The 13383-nt window shown below is 56.6% G+C and overlaps 1 protein-coding gene across 6 annotated transcripts in view; it reads right to left on the reverse strand.

Moving 5' to 3' along the window:
* Nucleotides 1-13095, reverse strand: part of SCN4A (sodium voltage-gated channel alpha subunit 4) — a 47407-nt gene extending 34312 nt beyond the window's left edge. The window contains exon 1 of one of the 6 annotated variants that reach the window (XM_054801756.1): nucleotides 12971-13095. Coding sequence is in view for 1 of the 6 variants with exons in the window: in XM_054801754.1 (XP_054657729.1) it covers nucleotides 8479-8518 (40 nt within the window). In the remaining 5 variants the exon portion in view is untranslated. Of the gene's footprint in view, nucleotides 1-8478; nucleotides 8535-10103; nucleotides 10221-12970 lie in introns of those variants that run through there. The other 5 variants (XM_054801757.1, XM_054801760.1, XM_054801759.1 and 2 more) reach the window with 5 other exon arrangements.
* Between the last annotated feature and the right edge of the window lie 288 nt (nucleotides 13096-13383).

Consider the following 13383-nt stretch of genomic DNA (forward strand, 5'->3'; position numbering starts at 1 on the left):
ATTTAGGATCAATAACTCCTCACAGCCCCAACCCAACCATGCTGAGAGCTAGAAACCTTCAGCCCTTTGTAATTAAGGAGAACTGGACATTTATAGCCCTGATGGGAAGAGAGACTCTGGGTGCATAACGGCATCAACGCGTCCCTATGGTGATCATAAAACCAAGTGATGGAAGCAATGGCAAAGGGAGGTATTGATTTCAAGCAGCACAGGATAACTGCATTTTAGAAACCACTACGCTCCCTCGCTACTGCTGCTGAATTGAATCTCAGTGTGCAAAATGGATTTTCTTCTGCCAGGGGCAGGCAACCCCCCCGGCAGCATGGTGTTGTGGAGGTATTACTGCTCACGCCACATCCCATCCAGCCACAGGGGTGAAGTAGGGACCGGCCCCCCAGCTGCAACATCTCTCGGGCAGAGACCACCTTCATTGCAGTACCTGAACAGCCCAGCACCAGGGCTTTGATGCATGTTCAAAATGCAGCTGGTAGAGCGTTGGAGCAACTTGCTGCCTTTTGGAACAGGGCAAACTTAAAAAAAGTAATCAAGTGGCAAGAGCACCAATTTTCATAGTTAAACCTGTTTTAGAACAGGGAGAATTTTGTCCTTGGTGAACAGGGTTATCTAACAGGGTAAACTGAGTCACATCACTGCAAAGTGGAGTCCAGCACTGCCCACAGCCCAGCTCAGGGGCCCAAACTGCTGCAAAATAGGGAACCTGAAACAGTCATCCCAGAGGGACACAGCTCCATCTCACCCCAGACCCGCTGGACCCCAAAGGTGGGACCTCATCAAAGCAAGCACAAAGGGCATTTTTGCCACCACATGCCTCTGAGGGGATGGTGCCCATGGCAGCAGGGCACCACTGTTGCTTCTTCTCATCCAGAGTTATTCTCATTTACACCCATTTCACACTCTACTTGAGCAGCTCGGGAAACCTGCCCTTTGCATTCCCTTGAAACCAGTGGCCTCAAAGTGGTGCAGAGTCCAGCTGGAGGCCTGTAGCTTGTGGTGTGCCCCAAGGGTCAGTGCTGGGTCCGGTCTTGTTCAACGTATTCATCACTGACCTGGACAGGGGACAGAGTGTACAATCAACAAACTTGCTGACAATACCAAACTGGGAGAAGTGGCCGACACAGCAGGATGCTGCACTGCCTTTCAGCAAGATCTGGACAGGCTGGAGAGCTGGGCAGAGAGGAACCCAATGAAGTTCAACAAGGGCAAGCACAGCGTCCTGCACCCAGGGAGGAATAACCCCAGCACCAGGACAGGTTGGGGGTGACCTGCTGGGAAGCAGCGCTGCGGAGAAGGACCTGGGAGTCCTGGTGGACACCAAGCTCTCCATGACCAGCAGTGTGCCCTCGTGGCCAAGAAGGCCAATGGTACCTGGGGAGCATTGAGAAGAGCGTGGCCAGCAGGTCGAGGCCAGTTCTCCTCCCCCTCTGCTCTGCCCTGCTGAGGCCACATCTGGAGTTCTGTGTCCAGGTCTGGGCTCCCCAGTTCAAGACAGACAGGGAACTACTGGGGAGAGTCCAGCCGAGGGCTGTGAGGATGATGAGGGGACTGGAGCATCTCTGGTATGAGGAAAGGCTGAGAGAGCTGGGGCTGGTTAGCCTGGAGGAGAGAAGGCTGAGAGGGGATCTTATCAACGCTTATCAATATCTAAAGGGTGAATGTCAAGAGGAAGGGGCCAGACTCTTCTCCGTGGTGCCCAGTGACAGGACAAGGGGCAACGGGCACAAACTGGAACACAGGAAGTTCCATCTGAACAGGAGGAAAAACTTCTTCCCTCTGAGGGTGACCGAGCCCTGGGACAGGCTGCCCAGAGAGGTTGTGGGGTCTCCTTCTCTGGAGAGATTCCAAACCCTCCTGGACGCCGTCCTGTGCAACCTGCTCTGGGTGATCCTGCTCTGGCAGGAGGTTGGATGAGATGATCTCCAGAGGTCCCTTCCAGTCCCTGCCAGTCTGTGGGGCTGTGTCTGGCTCTATCACCCCAAGTCCCACTGGGGATGCACTGATGCATTCTCAAGCGGGACCCACAGCACTCATGGGAGGATCAGCCCACCCCATCTCCTGGAGACTCTGAGGACTCACAGGAGCTTGTTGGTCTAGGCAGCCTCAATTTCCCTGGAAATAGGGTTTTGCAGAACTATTAGGGCAAGCCTGCGTTACGGGCCATGCCAGCACTCTGTAGGGCTCCAGCCCCTTCAGCAGCACACTGCTCTCCAGGGCTTCAGTGCATGGGGTGCTGCATGGTCCATGTCTTCCCTGGAGCCTCCCACTGGGTGCTGCTCCTCCAAACCCCCAGCAATGCCCTGTCCCCACTCACTGCACCCAGCCTGCGGTCCCGGTGGAGGTGGCTGTGCCTCCAGCTGCCACCAGCGATCACGGCATGGGTCGGGTTTCTGCAGCCCCATGACTCTGCTCATTCCTCCCCCGGCAGAAGTGAGTGCAGAAGGGGAGCTTGAGCAAGCAGCATCAGCTTTGCTTTCAGCCTGTGTCTCCTCTTCCTCTCCCTGGGCTAAACCGATCGCGCCGTGCTGATCTGGCTGCCGATGGAGTAGCCCCTGGCAGCACCAGGTATGGGGCTTGCAACCGCAGGGGGAGATGCTGAGGGCTGGCAGCACTGCCGAAGGCTAAGAAGCGGGTCCTCAAAGGGGATGCTGCCCTGGGCATGGAAATGCTTTGTGGTTTTTTGGGGTCTTTTGCAGGATCTCATCCTGCTCTGACCCTTTTTTTGGCCACCCAGAGATAGTGGGATGACCCCGGGGAGCAGGATCAAGACTTAAGCTTTCATCCAGCTCCCTCACACTGCAGCCCCGCAGCCATCAGCATCTCTGGTTGATCGCTGCTTCCCAAAAGAAAAGGAAGCAAGGCCAAAGGCAGGCTCTGCAGGGGGCTCGGCTCAGCACCCCTCTCCCCCAGTGAGCCGAGTTCCCACGCCAGTGTGTGTGGGAGACAGCATGGGGGAGACAGCCGGGTCCCACCACCCTAAATGAAGCAGCTCCCCCTGGGACCAGCCACCCCCAGCTGCTGGGACGAGGTGAACAGCCCCTCCACTCCTGGCCTGGCACATTTATAGCAGCTGCTATAAATAACAGATCAAACTCTTTGCATGTCCCATAGGTAAAAGCAGTTCGGGTGCAGCAACAGGTGCTGCCCCAGGCACGAATCACCCCCAGGGTCCTCTGCCCCAGCTCTCCCCAGAACGTGGGTCCCCCCAGAGTCCCTTATTAAAGGCAGGCTTTTGCCCCATTGGCTTTCATGCTAAGAAATTAATCTCTTAAAATGTTTCTCCAAAGCTCTGATCTGCTATTTACTGAGCTGCCATCTCTAATTTCAGACTCCCAGCTAAGCTGGACAACTCCTTTTTTACTGTGACACACTTGAGCTGTTGCTTTTAGACACACTGCCCGTGTCCAACCCCTTGGCATGCCATGGATAAGCATCTCACCCCCCAGTTCAACATCATCAATTACCAGCAGGCAACTGGGAGTAGCTCCCTGCTCAGGAGCACATTGCCTTCACTTTGATAGAAACTCAGTTTCCTGTGATATTTTTGTGGTTCTGAGGACACATGAATGAATCAGTCTCTAAAGTAAAAGGAGTGGTTTGGAAGCTACCAGAGATGCTGTGTAATAGGTTCTGTATAATCAGGACAGACAGGACCCTGTCACCCTTCCATCTGAGACTGCCTGGAAAGCCACTCTGTCCAGAATTGGCACTTCATCACCACAAAGAAAATAACCTCCTGAGGGCCGAGGAACAGGAGAAGGACTTTCTTGGCTGCTGTGTGCAGGCACGTGGCTGTGGGGGACACAGGGTGCCCAGAGGATGCTCCCTATCCTGCCGGCCCATGCAGGTGCTGGGCTTAGCCCATCACCCAGGGTCCAGGGCTCTGCTCCTCCCTTCCCAGGGTATTGCTCCCCAGCAATGCTCCCCCAGGCTGGTAAGCCCAGAGGTGCACTTCTCCATACTCAGGGCTGGGTTAACCAAGACAGATATAACTGGGGTTAAACCACAGCAGCGTGTCAAGTGAAGACATGCTGCTCCTGAGAGATCTCAGCTCTACAGACACCCGGAACTCAGGAGGCAGCAGCGGGAACCTTTGAGTATCTGCAGAGTTGCAGCAAGACCAAACACATCTCAGAGCTGCCCTTACCCATCTGCAAACCTGCCCTCAAGATTCATCCTCTCAACAGGAGATGCTTAGGAAAAACCCCAGAAGCTGATAGGAACAAGTCCAAGACAGAAAACAACCTGAATGGTCATCAGCAAGTGTAAACCAGCTTCGCTCACCGAGAAACAGCAGAGCCAGGCGATGCTCAGCCAAACACTGGCAGTGCACAGCACAGGGGGACTCCCCACAGCAGGGATTAGCATAGAAACAATGAGCTTGTGCACCAACAGCCAGCTCTGGGAGAGCCGGTGCCAGGGAGCCCAGATCTGGCCCACATCCTTGTAGCTACCAGGAGTTAAGACCAGGGGAGTTAAGACCAGGGGAGTTAAGCCAGCACCCAGCAGCTCAGGAAACCAGACCCTGCTGCACACACAACCTAAACCCATCACAGAAAGCACAATCCTGCAGCACCCATGCCTTGCCACTTGCACCCCAAATCCTCCTGAGACACACCACTTCCACCCAAACCAGCACCCAGAAGCTAACTGCACACAGGACAACCCCTCCCTCTGCATCCCTTGTCTCTTTATCCCCCGAGGACACCCAGGGTGGGGCAGGATGGTGCAATGGGGACCAGCTGGGACCGCAGGGTTTGGGGATGAGTCACAGCTCAGTGATGGGTTCTCGGTCACATGCATCCCAAGTGCTGCTACAAACACCATCCACGCTGCCCATCCCTGTGGCAGCCGTCTCACTCGCCTAGGAGGACCCCGGGGGCTGCGTCATGGGTCTCGCTGTTCCAACCCTGCTGCATGCCCCCTGAAGCCCCCACAGCAGGTCACCTCTCCACCCCTACATGCATTAAGTATGTTTTAAAAAACCAAAACCACATGGGCTAGGAGATCTGCTGCCAGGAGAATCAGTACTGGGTTCAAACCCATCCCAATGGCACGGACACTCAGTGCGGTCAGGACAGCATTTGTGTGTCCAGGGAGGACAGGGAGCTTTATGGGGATGATTAAATACCAGAGTCCTTATCCCCTCTGCATTTCCCACCTCCGTGCGTCCAACCACTCAACCCCGGTGGTGGGACCATGGGGAGAAGGAGCAGGGCCAAATCCTACCACCATACCCAGCATGGCAGAGGGAGCCCGAATAGCTCCAAACCCCACTGGGGTTGGATGCAGGAGGCGATGTGATGCAGGAGGCAATGTGAGCCCTGTGCTGTGGCGGCAATCCCATCCGCTGCCGTGGATTTTGTTTGAGTTTCAGGATATTTGCGCTTTTTTTGTGATGCTTGAATGCACAGGGTGACACGGTGCTTTGTTGTAAAGTCTGATGGTTGTAGAAAAAAAAACCTTCCTAGGGTTGTCACGCCTTGAGAAAGTCCAATGGGGTGTTTATTTCCTACTATATTTTCCCCAAGTTTTGGGAAAAATGTGGGGAAATTGCAAAAAGTCTAATGTGAAATGATTTTTTTCTGCCACAAATAGCACAGGGGGTGGAGAGGTTGGCTTTAAGTCATGCACATGGGTGATTTAACGGCGTGTTGAGCAGGGCCTGGAGCTGCATTAGCGTTTTTGAGATTAATATGAGTTTCTAGCAGTAACTAGGATAAACACCCTTCAGTTGTGCCAGACAAAATTAGCCATTTTATAAACAAGTTTATGTCCCTTTCTGTAACATGATAATGTGCTATTTAAGAGTCTGATATTTACTATCCCCAGATATATTGTCATCCCTTAATGCTCTGCTGTAACTACATTACCAAGACGATCTGGAAAGATATGTGAAGTCTCCAAAATTTTCTTCTGCAAACAAATGCCTCTAATGACACTGCCGTGGGACACTGGATCTCCACCACTGTGGTGGTTCTGAGCCCACCATAAACTCGCTGTGGTTTTTGGCTGCCCTTTTTTAAAGGGAGCCGGTGAGAAGTTTTCAGGAAAAGAAAATAACACCGGTAAAAAAATTAAAAGAAAGTCACCTCAATCCTTTTCCCACTCTATTTTCAAATGGGCTTGGAATACTCAGAGAGCGAGAAAAAAAATAATTCTTCATTTTCCAGGATTATCCTTTGAATTTCTGAGTTTTTTAAGCACTTGGTTGGGAAATCCCATGGGCTGTGTGACTCAAACACCAGCCTCCTGTCCACCAAGCCCGGCGAGCACTGCTGGCTTCTGTTAACGACACATCCCCCCTCCGACTCCTGTCACCACCGTGGTTTTTTACCCTCCTCTCGGTGTATTTTGTTCCTTTGCCTGAAGCGTGACCCAAGCCAACTGCACCGGCAGGAATGCGGGATGCATCCAAGCAGCATCCGTCACCCCTGGGAACGGGGTGAAGCTATGCTGCCTGCAATTTGCCTGATGCTGAGCAAAAGGGAGGGATGGTCTGTTGAAAGCCCTTGGAAAACAAAGCCAGAGCAAGCCCAGCGCTGGTGGATGCCTTTCTCCAGTCAGAGCGGGGGGGACTGAGGTTCTCCAGCAAGTTCATGTTCTTCAGGTGCCATCATGGTCCCCCAGCTTGGTCCAGACCAGCCAAGGTCACTCACAGCATGTTACCCACAGGTCACCCACAGCAACAGCAACGCTGGTATGGTTGTGTGGCCCAAATGCAAAAGTGTGCGCTTGATTTTAAGCCCACGTTGAATGAGTTCTCTGCTATGGGAATGATGCTGCTCCGCTGCTTTCTGCCTGCTAGATGCTGCCTTTCTCGGGTAGACCAAGAGGAGGTCTCCAAACGCTCTCCAGCCCCTTTCCTGGCAGCAGCCAACCCACCCCCCGCCTTGCGATGCACTTTGGGACAAGGACACCCGCGTGCCGAGGGCTGTGCCAGTGCTCAGGGGATTTACACGGAGGAGGAGAAAGATGTGATGCACAATCCCGTGTTTCACGGCGCGTGGCAGTAGCACCTTCAGAGGGGCCCCGGCTGCGATGGGTGCTCTGCACGTGCCAAACAAGGTGCTGCTTCCTTCCCCAGCTCCTTGCAAAGGTGCAGCTGAGCCCGTGCCATCGCTGGCTTCCTTTGGAGAGCCAAATCCTTAATGCTGAACATGCTGAGGGGGCACCAGCCTCCCCCTGGGACATGTTTATGTCTAACCCCCCAAAAATACATGCCCTGCAGAGGTGCCTCCACTCCTGCAACTGGCATCGTAAGTGGCATGGAAATTAATTTCATACAATTCACTGATCGTTATTGACCTGAATGTACTTGAATGCCAGCCCTGCAACGCCTGTTTGCCCGCAGCCCTGCCAAGGGTACCTCGATGTGCTTGAAGGTGGGGGTGGCATACATAGGCTGGAAGCTGTGAAGTCCTCAGATACTCTCCTGGGCCGCAGATGGAAATAGGAGGTTGCAACATCCTGCAGCAACGCACTAACCCCCTCCTGCCTGGAGCCGGGGGATGCAGCGGGGGGTACTACCCCGTCCCCGCTGCCTTTCCATCCTGCTGTCCCTACTGACCCCCGGGAGAGGATTGCTGGAAAGGGGACACCAGGGCGGATGGCTGCTTGGGTTTATTTTGGGGGGGGGAGGGGGGGGGTTGGCTGCAGTGGAGGCTCAGGCAGGCGGGGAAGGGTTAAAGCGGGGACCCTGCGCTTGCCCACTGCCCACTGCCTGCACTCGGGTGTCATCCAATGCTCCTGCTCCTCCCTGCCAGCAGCTCTCATGTCAGGCTCGGAAAAGATCTGAGCGGTGCTGCGAAGGCAGCGAGGGGACGGCGTGGGGGAAGGGAGGATGGCGTGGGGCTGTAATGAGCCGCTACCCCCCACGGGGTCACCCAGACTCGGGGGGCACGGGGGACAGTGATGCAGCCACCTCCGAGGGATGCCAGGAGAGACACAGCCCCACCGGCTCTCATACTGGTCACTAATGAGCAGCACCGGGAGCGAGTCCCAGACCTGATGCTCCCATGGGATTTGAAATATCAGGTCCCCTGCAGCATCCTGGGGCTGGGGGATGTCCACTTTCCCATCGCAACCACTGTACCCCAACACCCTGTACCAGACACCATGCCAACCAGACCAACACGGGGCACCTGCAGCCATCGCAGCCCTCCCCATGCCCAGCTCCAGGCACTGAGCCCCACGCCTCCACTCTTGCCTTCCAGCTCCTGAGGGATCTCATTCAGATCCACTTGGATCTGGGTAAGAGGGACTCAGAGATGAGATGTTCCCAAGGGCTGTATAAATAACCAAGGAGGAAGGCAGCTGGACAGACAGACAGGCACAGAGACTGAGCACCCTTCCCGGCATCTCCGGAGCTATAGCTGGGATCTTTGCCCTCATAACTCCCCAAAGCATCCACCATGTTCTCCCCCTTCCTCCCCTCCACATAAATGACCTCATTAGTCCAACCTGCTGAACACAGAAACAACGTGAATGGACGGCTCATCATTACTTGCTGCTGCTCGCTCTCCTACCCCCAAATCCAGCAAGTTTCCCTGAGTGAAGATGGAGCTGCCCACGCAGCACCACAGAGCCCTTTTGCCCTGAATGATGTTCACCGGACCCTTATGCACACACCGGAAAAATCCAAAATGCTATTTAAATATTAGCACAGCCGAGTCAAGGCAGGACTCTGTGTTCTTTACCCAGTTCCCATAAACATACTCTTTTGCCCCCCGAACTGTAATGACATCAGGCATTTTCCTAGCAAGGACTAGAGGAGGCAGCTCCAGCGCTCACAGCATCAATCCATCAGCTACATGTGCAGGATCTTGCCTGCGTAACAGGACTGATTGGGGTGTCCTCAGGGCTTTATGGAATCGTTGCCCCTTGTTGATATCTGCTGTTAAATCTTTTCCAGTGCCTTTTGCTCGCTGCATGCCCAGGCTGATCCCTCGCATCTCTCTCAGCAAAAGTGTGGGCAGGGGAGGAAATGCTTGTGCTTATCTGCAAACTTCACTCTGCAACTCAGCGCTGGCTCCGGGGAGTGAGGGAGCAGCAGTGCAGGATCTGGCCGAGAGGGCTGGTTGCTGTTGTGAGGGAAGGGGGGGGGACCAGCGTGGCTGATTGTCTGTGAATAGACCCCGAAACGGCACTGGGGGTGCACAGCGATCCCTGCACGTGCAGCAAGTGATGGGAGCTTTGCACAGCCCCGTGCACCCACTGCAGGCACGTGGGGGGAGTCAGCACCCAAAATATGAGCCAAATCCCACCCTGGCACTGCCTGTTACTCCACTGCCCGGTGGGGGGGGGGGGGATCTGAGACCTGAACCCCACATGGGGGTCCCCCTGCCTCCCCAACACCCCAAAGCTGTGCACGCACACCCTGCAGCCCCTGCGTGTGAGTGGCAAAATGACGGCCTCCCAACTCCACGTCCCCCCCATCACCACCGTTTTGGCATGGCAGAGGGGTCCCACCTCCTCCCCTCGCTGGTCCCTGTGGGGGTCCCTCCCTGCTCCCCCGCAGGGCACAGGGCTCTGTGGGGACAGGCGCCTTCCCGAAAGGAGACACTGCAAAGCACCCCGCAGACCTTTTCTGCAACCTTGGCTTGGCTAAGCCGAGGTTTATATTTAGATCTCCAGGAGGAGAAGCCAGGAGAAAGGCGACTTGTGATTTTTAAGCCCTGCCTGTAGCTCCCTTCCTCCGTGTGGGAAGGTGGCTCAGAAACCGGTTGCCCGTCACAACCCCCGCCATCCCCTCTCGTCCTGGTGGCAGGTCTGTGGCCACCGAGGGTCCGGTGCCTGCTGGCACCCTCATCCCCACGCCCTGCCTGTGCCTTTGCGGGGACTTTCCCCCCTGTCCCGGGCTGTTTTCCATGCGGGGGGTCCGGCCAGTGTCTACAGCCCTGACCACCACCCCAGCGACTGCGGGGGCTGTCCTGCTCCCATCCACCTCCAGCGCTTGGATGGCAAAGCCCCCAGCATTGCTTGCACTGCTCGGAGCACAGCCAGAATGACAAACCCGAGGACATCCAAGACCCTGTGGACCCTGCCCGGTGGCCTGGCATCAGCCCAGGGCTGAACCCAGTACTTACTGTTGGGTGGAGAGAGCAAAATCCCAAGGAGAGACCTTTTAGGGCCAGAATTTCCCTCTCCTTCGACTCCTGGAGGCTTTGGCTCAGCGAGTGCCTGTTGGCAGAGCAGCTGCTGCTGCTGTCAGATGGTCATGAGTGAAACCTGAGGACATGCGGGGTCCTTCAGGTAGCCTCGGCCCCGTCTCAGCTGTGGCATTTGTCCCCCGCCGCGCCAATCATGGGGCTGGCTGCGCCTGCAACCCCTGCGACCGCATCGCCCAGTGCTCCCGGGGTCTTGCCTGCACGGACCCCCCCGCACTGCGACCTCCCCAGCCATGCCCCGAGACGGGGGACACCGGCCACCTGGGGCGGTCACGGTGGCGGAGGAGGGTGTCCCAGATGTTGAGGAGGCTTTGGGCTGGCTTTGGCACCAAATGGGACATGGGGAGGTGGAGGGGAGGTGGGAAGGGACCCTGGCCAGCACCTCCTCATCTATCTCTCCCAGAAGTGACATGCAATTGGAAAGAGCAGAGGGACAACTGCAAGGGTGGTGGTGGTGGGAAATTCGGTGCCAACCCCGCTGCCAACATTGTCTCCAAGCCGGTGGCTCTTTGGAAGTGTTATTCCCGTCGTGTAGCACCCAGCACCAACCACAGCTCCTCCTCTTTCTTGCAAGCAAGGGGTGTCTGTCATTTCTGCTTCATTCCCCCCATGGCCCCCCTCTGCTGCTGCCTGATTTTGCACCAGCACCACGTTTCTTTGCACGCCAGGAGCATCCGATGGCTGGGATGGCTGGCCGCCGTGTAGGGTCACCCTGCTTCGACACCAGCACGTCACCCCCTGTCCCTTGCTGCATGCCCTGCCCGGGGGGGACCACCGCGGATCTGAGCCAGAACCAGGGTGGCACAGGATGGTGCAAAAGAGGGGCTTGCCATGTGGTTGTCTCCCCTCTTGCCCTTCCTGATGGAGCCTTTGGGTGCCCAAGCAGTTCTGGGGGTACCTAGGGTGCTCAGTGGGCACCTAGGGTTGAGAGGAGAATGCGGAGGGGTGCCCAGCTTGCAGGGCTCACCCCTTTTGGGGTGCACAGGGCTGCGCTGGGGGTAGACGAACCATGCCAGCACCAAGCCTGGGCAGAGGGGACTCATCATGTCTCCAATTCCACTGGCTCTGTGCAACTCTTCTGCTGCTCGTCCGGACCCAAAATACCCCGTAGCAACTTTCCCATGCTGGCGTGGGCTTTGTTGGAGCTGGAGCACCTGCCCTCCCCAGCCTGGCATCCCTCCCTGGCACATTCCCATGGCAATTCGCCTTTCCCTGCATCCAGCCCCTCACCCGTGGGGCTCCTTGTGCTCGCTGGCATCCCATGCAATCAATAAAAACAGGGCCAAGACTGTAGACCTGAGTAGCCAGGGATCTGGGAAGTGAAGTTTCTTGGCTCGATTCTGCTTTTCACTCAATAATTTTCCTTTTCTGTTCAAGACTCTGTAAATAAGGCAGCCCAAGAGACCGGGTTCAGCTCTTGGGGGAGAGGTCATCAGTATGGGACAGGGAATTAGCTCCACGCAGGAGATGCCGAGGGTGTGCTTTGGGAAGCATAACTTTAATTTCTTCAATTAAAAACCAGCCTCAGGGCTCTTTTTGCTGACTTGGAGCCCAGGCTGGGCTCAGAGGAGCTAAAGCCAAGGGAAGGAGGGGGTGAAGAGCCCCATGTTAGCTCCCAGGGGACTGATACAACCAGGGCAGAGAGCACTGGGATCCCATCGGGAGCTCAACAGCAAAAGCAACAGCCTGTACCCATGTACCCGCAGGCAAAGAGCATCCCCTGTGCATCTGGCAGTTGGTGGTTTTGGCTGGTGAGGAGGGCAGGGACAGGGACATCCTCCCGCTGTGGCTGTGGGGACTTTCCACTTGCTCTGTTGGTCACAGCAGGAAATTCAGGGGATGTTCGGCGGGTCCCATCAGCTGCCCCAAACCCAGCCTTGTCACTGCTGGGAAGCCTGTGCAAGCTGCATTGGTCTTTTTTTTGCACTGGTCTTTGTCTACACACTAGAGCAAACCTGGGGTGAGACACACAAAGGTGGAAAACCCGGGATGTGGCTCCTGCCCTTCTGGAAGCCAGGGGCACCCCAGGGTGCCTAGCCAGGCACTGGGCAGGCACAAGGGCACAGCTCTGCCTGAAAAACCAGCTAAATTCCAGCCGGAATGGGAACTTGGGGTGCCCAGGGGTACGCCCAACACTAATTCAGGTGCAAAACCCGTGTCCTTCAGGTGACAGGGTGGGATAAGGGCAATACTCGGCACAGCCTGTGGGACCCTGGGGGGTTTGAAGTGCCTTGGCTCACACCTTCCACCGAAGCCAGTAGTGCTAGGCACATCCTGACCCTCTTCTCCCTGCTGTGGGACTGGCTGCATCCATGGGGGCTCTGTGGGGCCAAGCTCTGGCCCATCTGGACTGGTCTGTATGTGCAGGCAGGAGCTGTGCAGAGACAGAGCTGCCTGCGCAGGGCAGGGTGGAAACAAGCTGCGCCAGCGAGCCGGGGTGCGGGGAAGGGACATTTGCAGGGTGAACTCCCCAAGGTGCAGAGCTGGGCACATCCTGGAGCAGGGGTGAAGGAGCAAGTGCAGGCACAGGTATTGGGGCACCCTTGGCATCCAAGCAGCGTGGCATGGCAGCCCCCAGAGGAACAGGGGATGCAGGCAGGGAAAGAAGCAACAGACAAAGGCACAGGTCTCCCAGTGCTGAGCCTTATTCCCATCCCCGTCGCTGATTAACCCTCACCTGGCCAGGGCTGCAGAGAGGGACCCTGGGGTGTCCCAGCTCTTGCTGAAGTCTCAGGACATATGTGGGGCTGGGTGCATGCTCCCCCGAAGCGGCATGGCCCCCTTACCTTACTCCCTGGGTGCTCTCAGGGCCCCGGGCAGAGTCATTGCGTGCTGGCACCCAGGGCCAGCAGCCGACAGCCCCCGGGACGTGCCGGGGTCCCTCCACGCTGGCTGAGCCTGTGTCCAGGGCGGTCTGTGCAGGGACACTGTGCGCTCCAGGGCTGACACCCTGGATCCGATGTCAGTGCCCACGGTGTTGCAGGGCCGCAGTGCCACCCACCGGCTCCAGGCAAAACACCCCCCTTCCTCCCAGACACCCCTCTGCCCGAGGGGAGGACAAGGGACCCCCCAGGGCAGGGTGGGCGATGGGAATGCCAGGCTACTGTGGCACCTCAGGCCATGACGGAGGGGAGATAGGGAAAACCTAGCCCTGCTCTGCCTAGGCTCAGCTACCCCAAACATGCAGCTGCAGGACACG

The sequence above is a fragment of the Grus americana genome, chromosome 22 (assembly GCF_028858705.1).
Source record: "Grus americana isolate bGruAme1 chromosome 22, bGruAme1.mat, whole genome shotgun sequence".
Classification (NCBI taxonomy): domain Eukaryota; kingdom Metazoa; phylum Chordata; class Aves; order Gruiformes; family Gruidae; genus Grus; species Grus americana.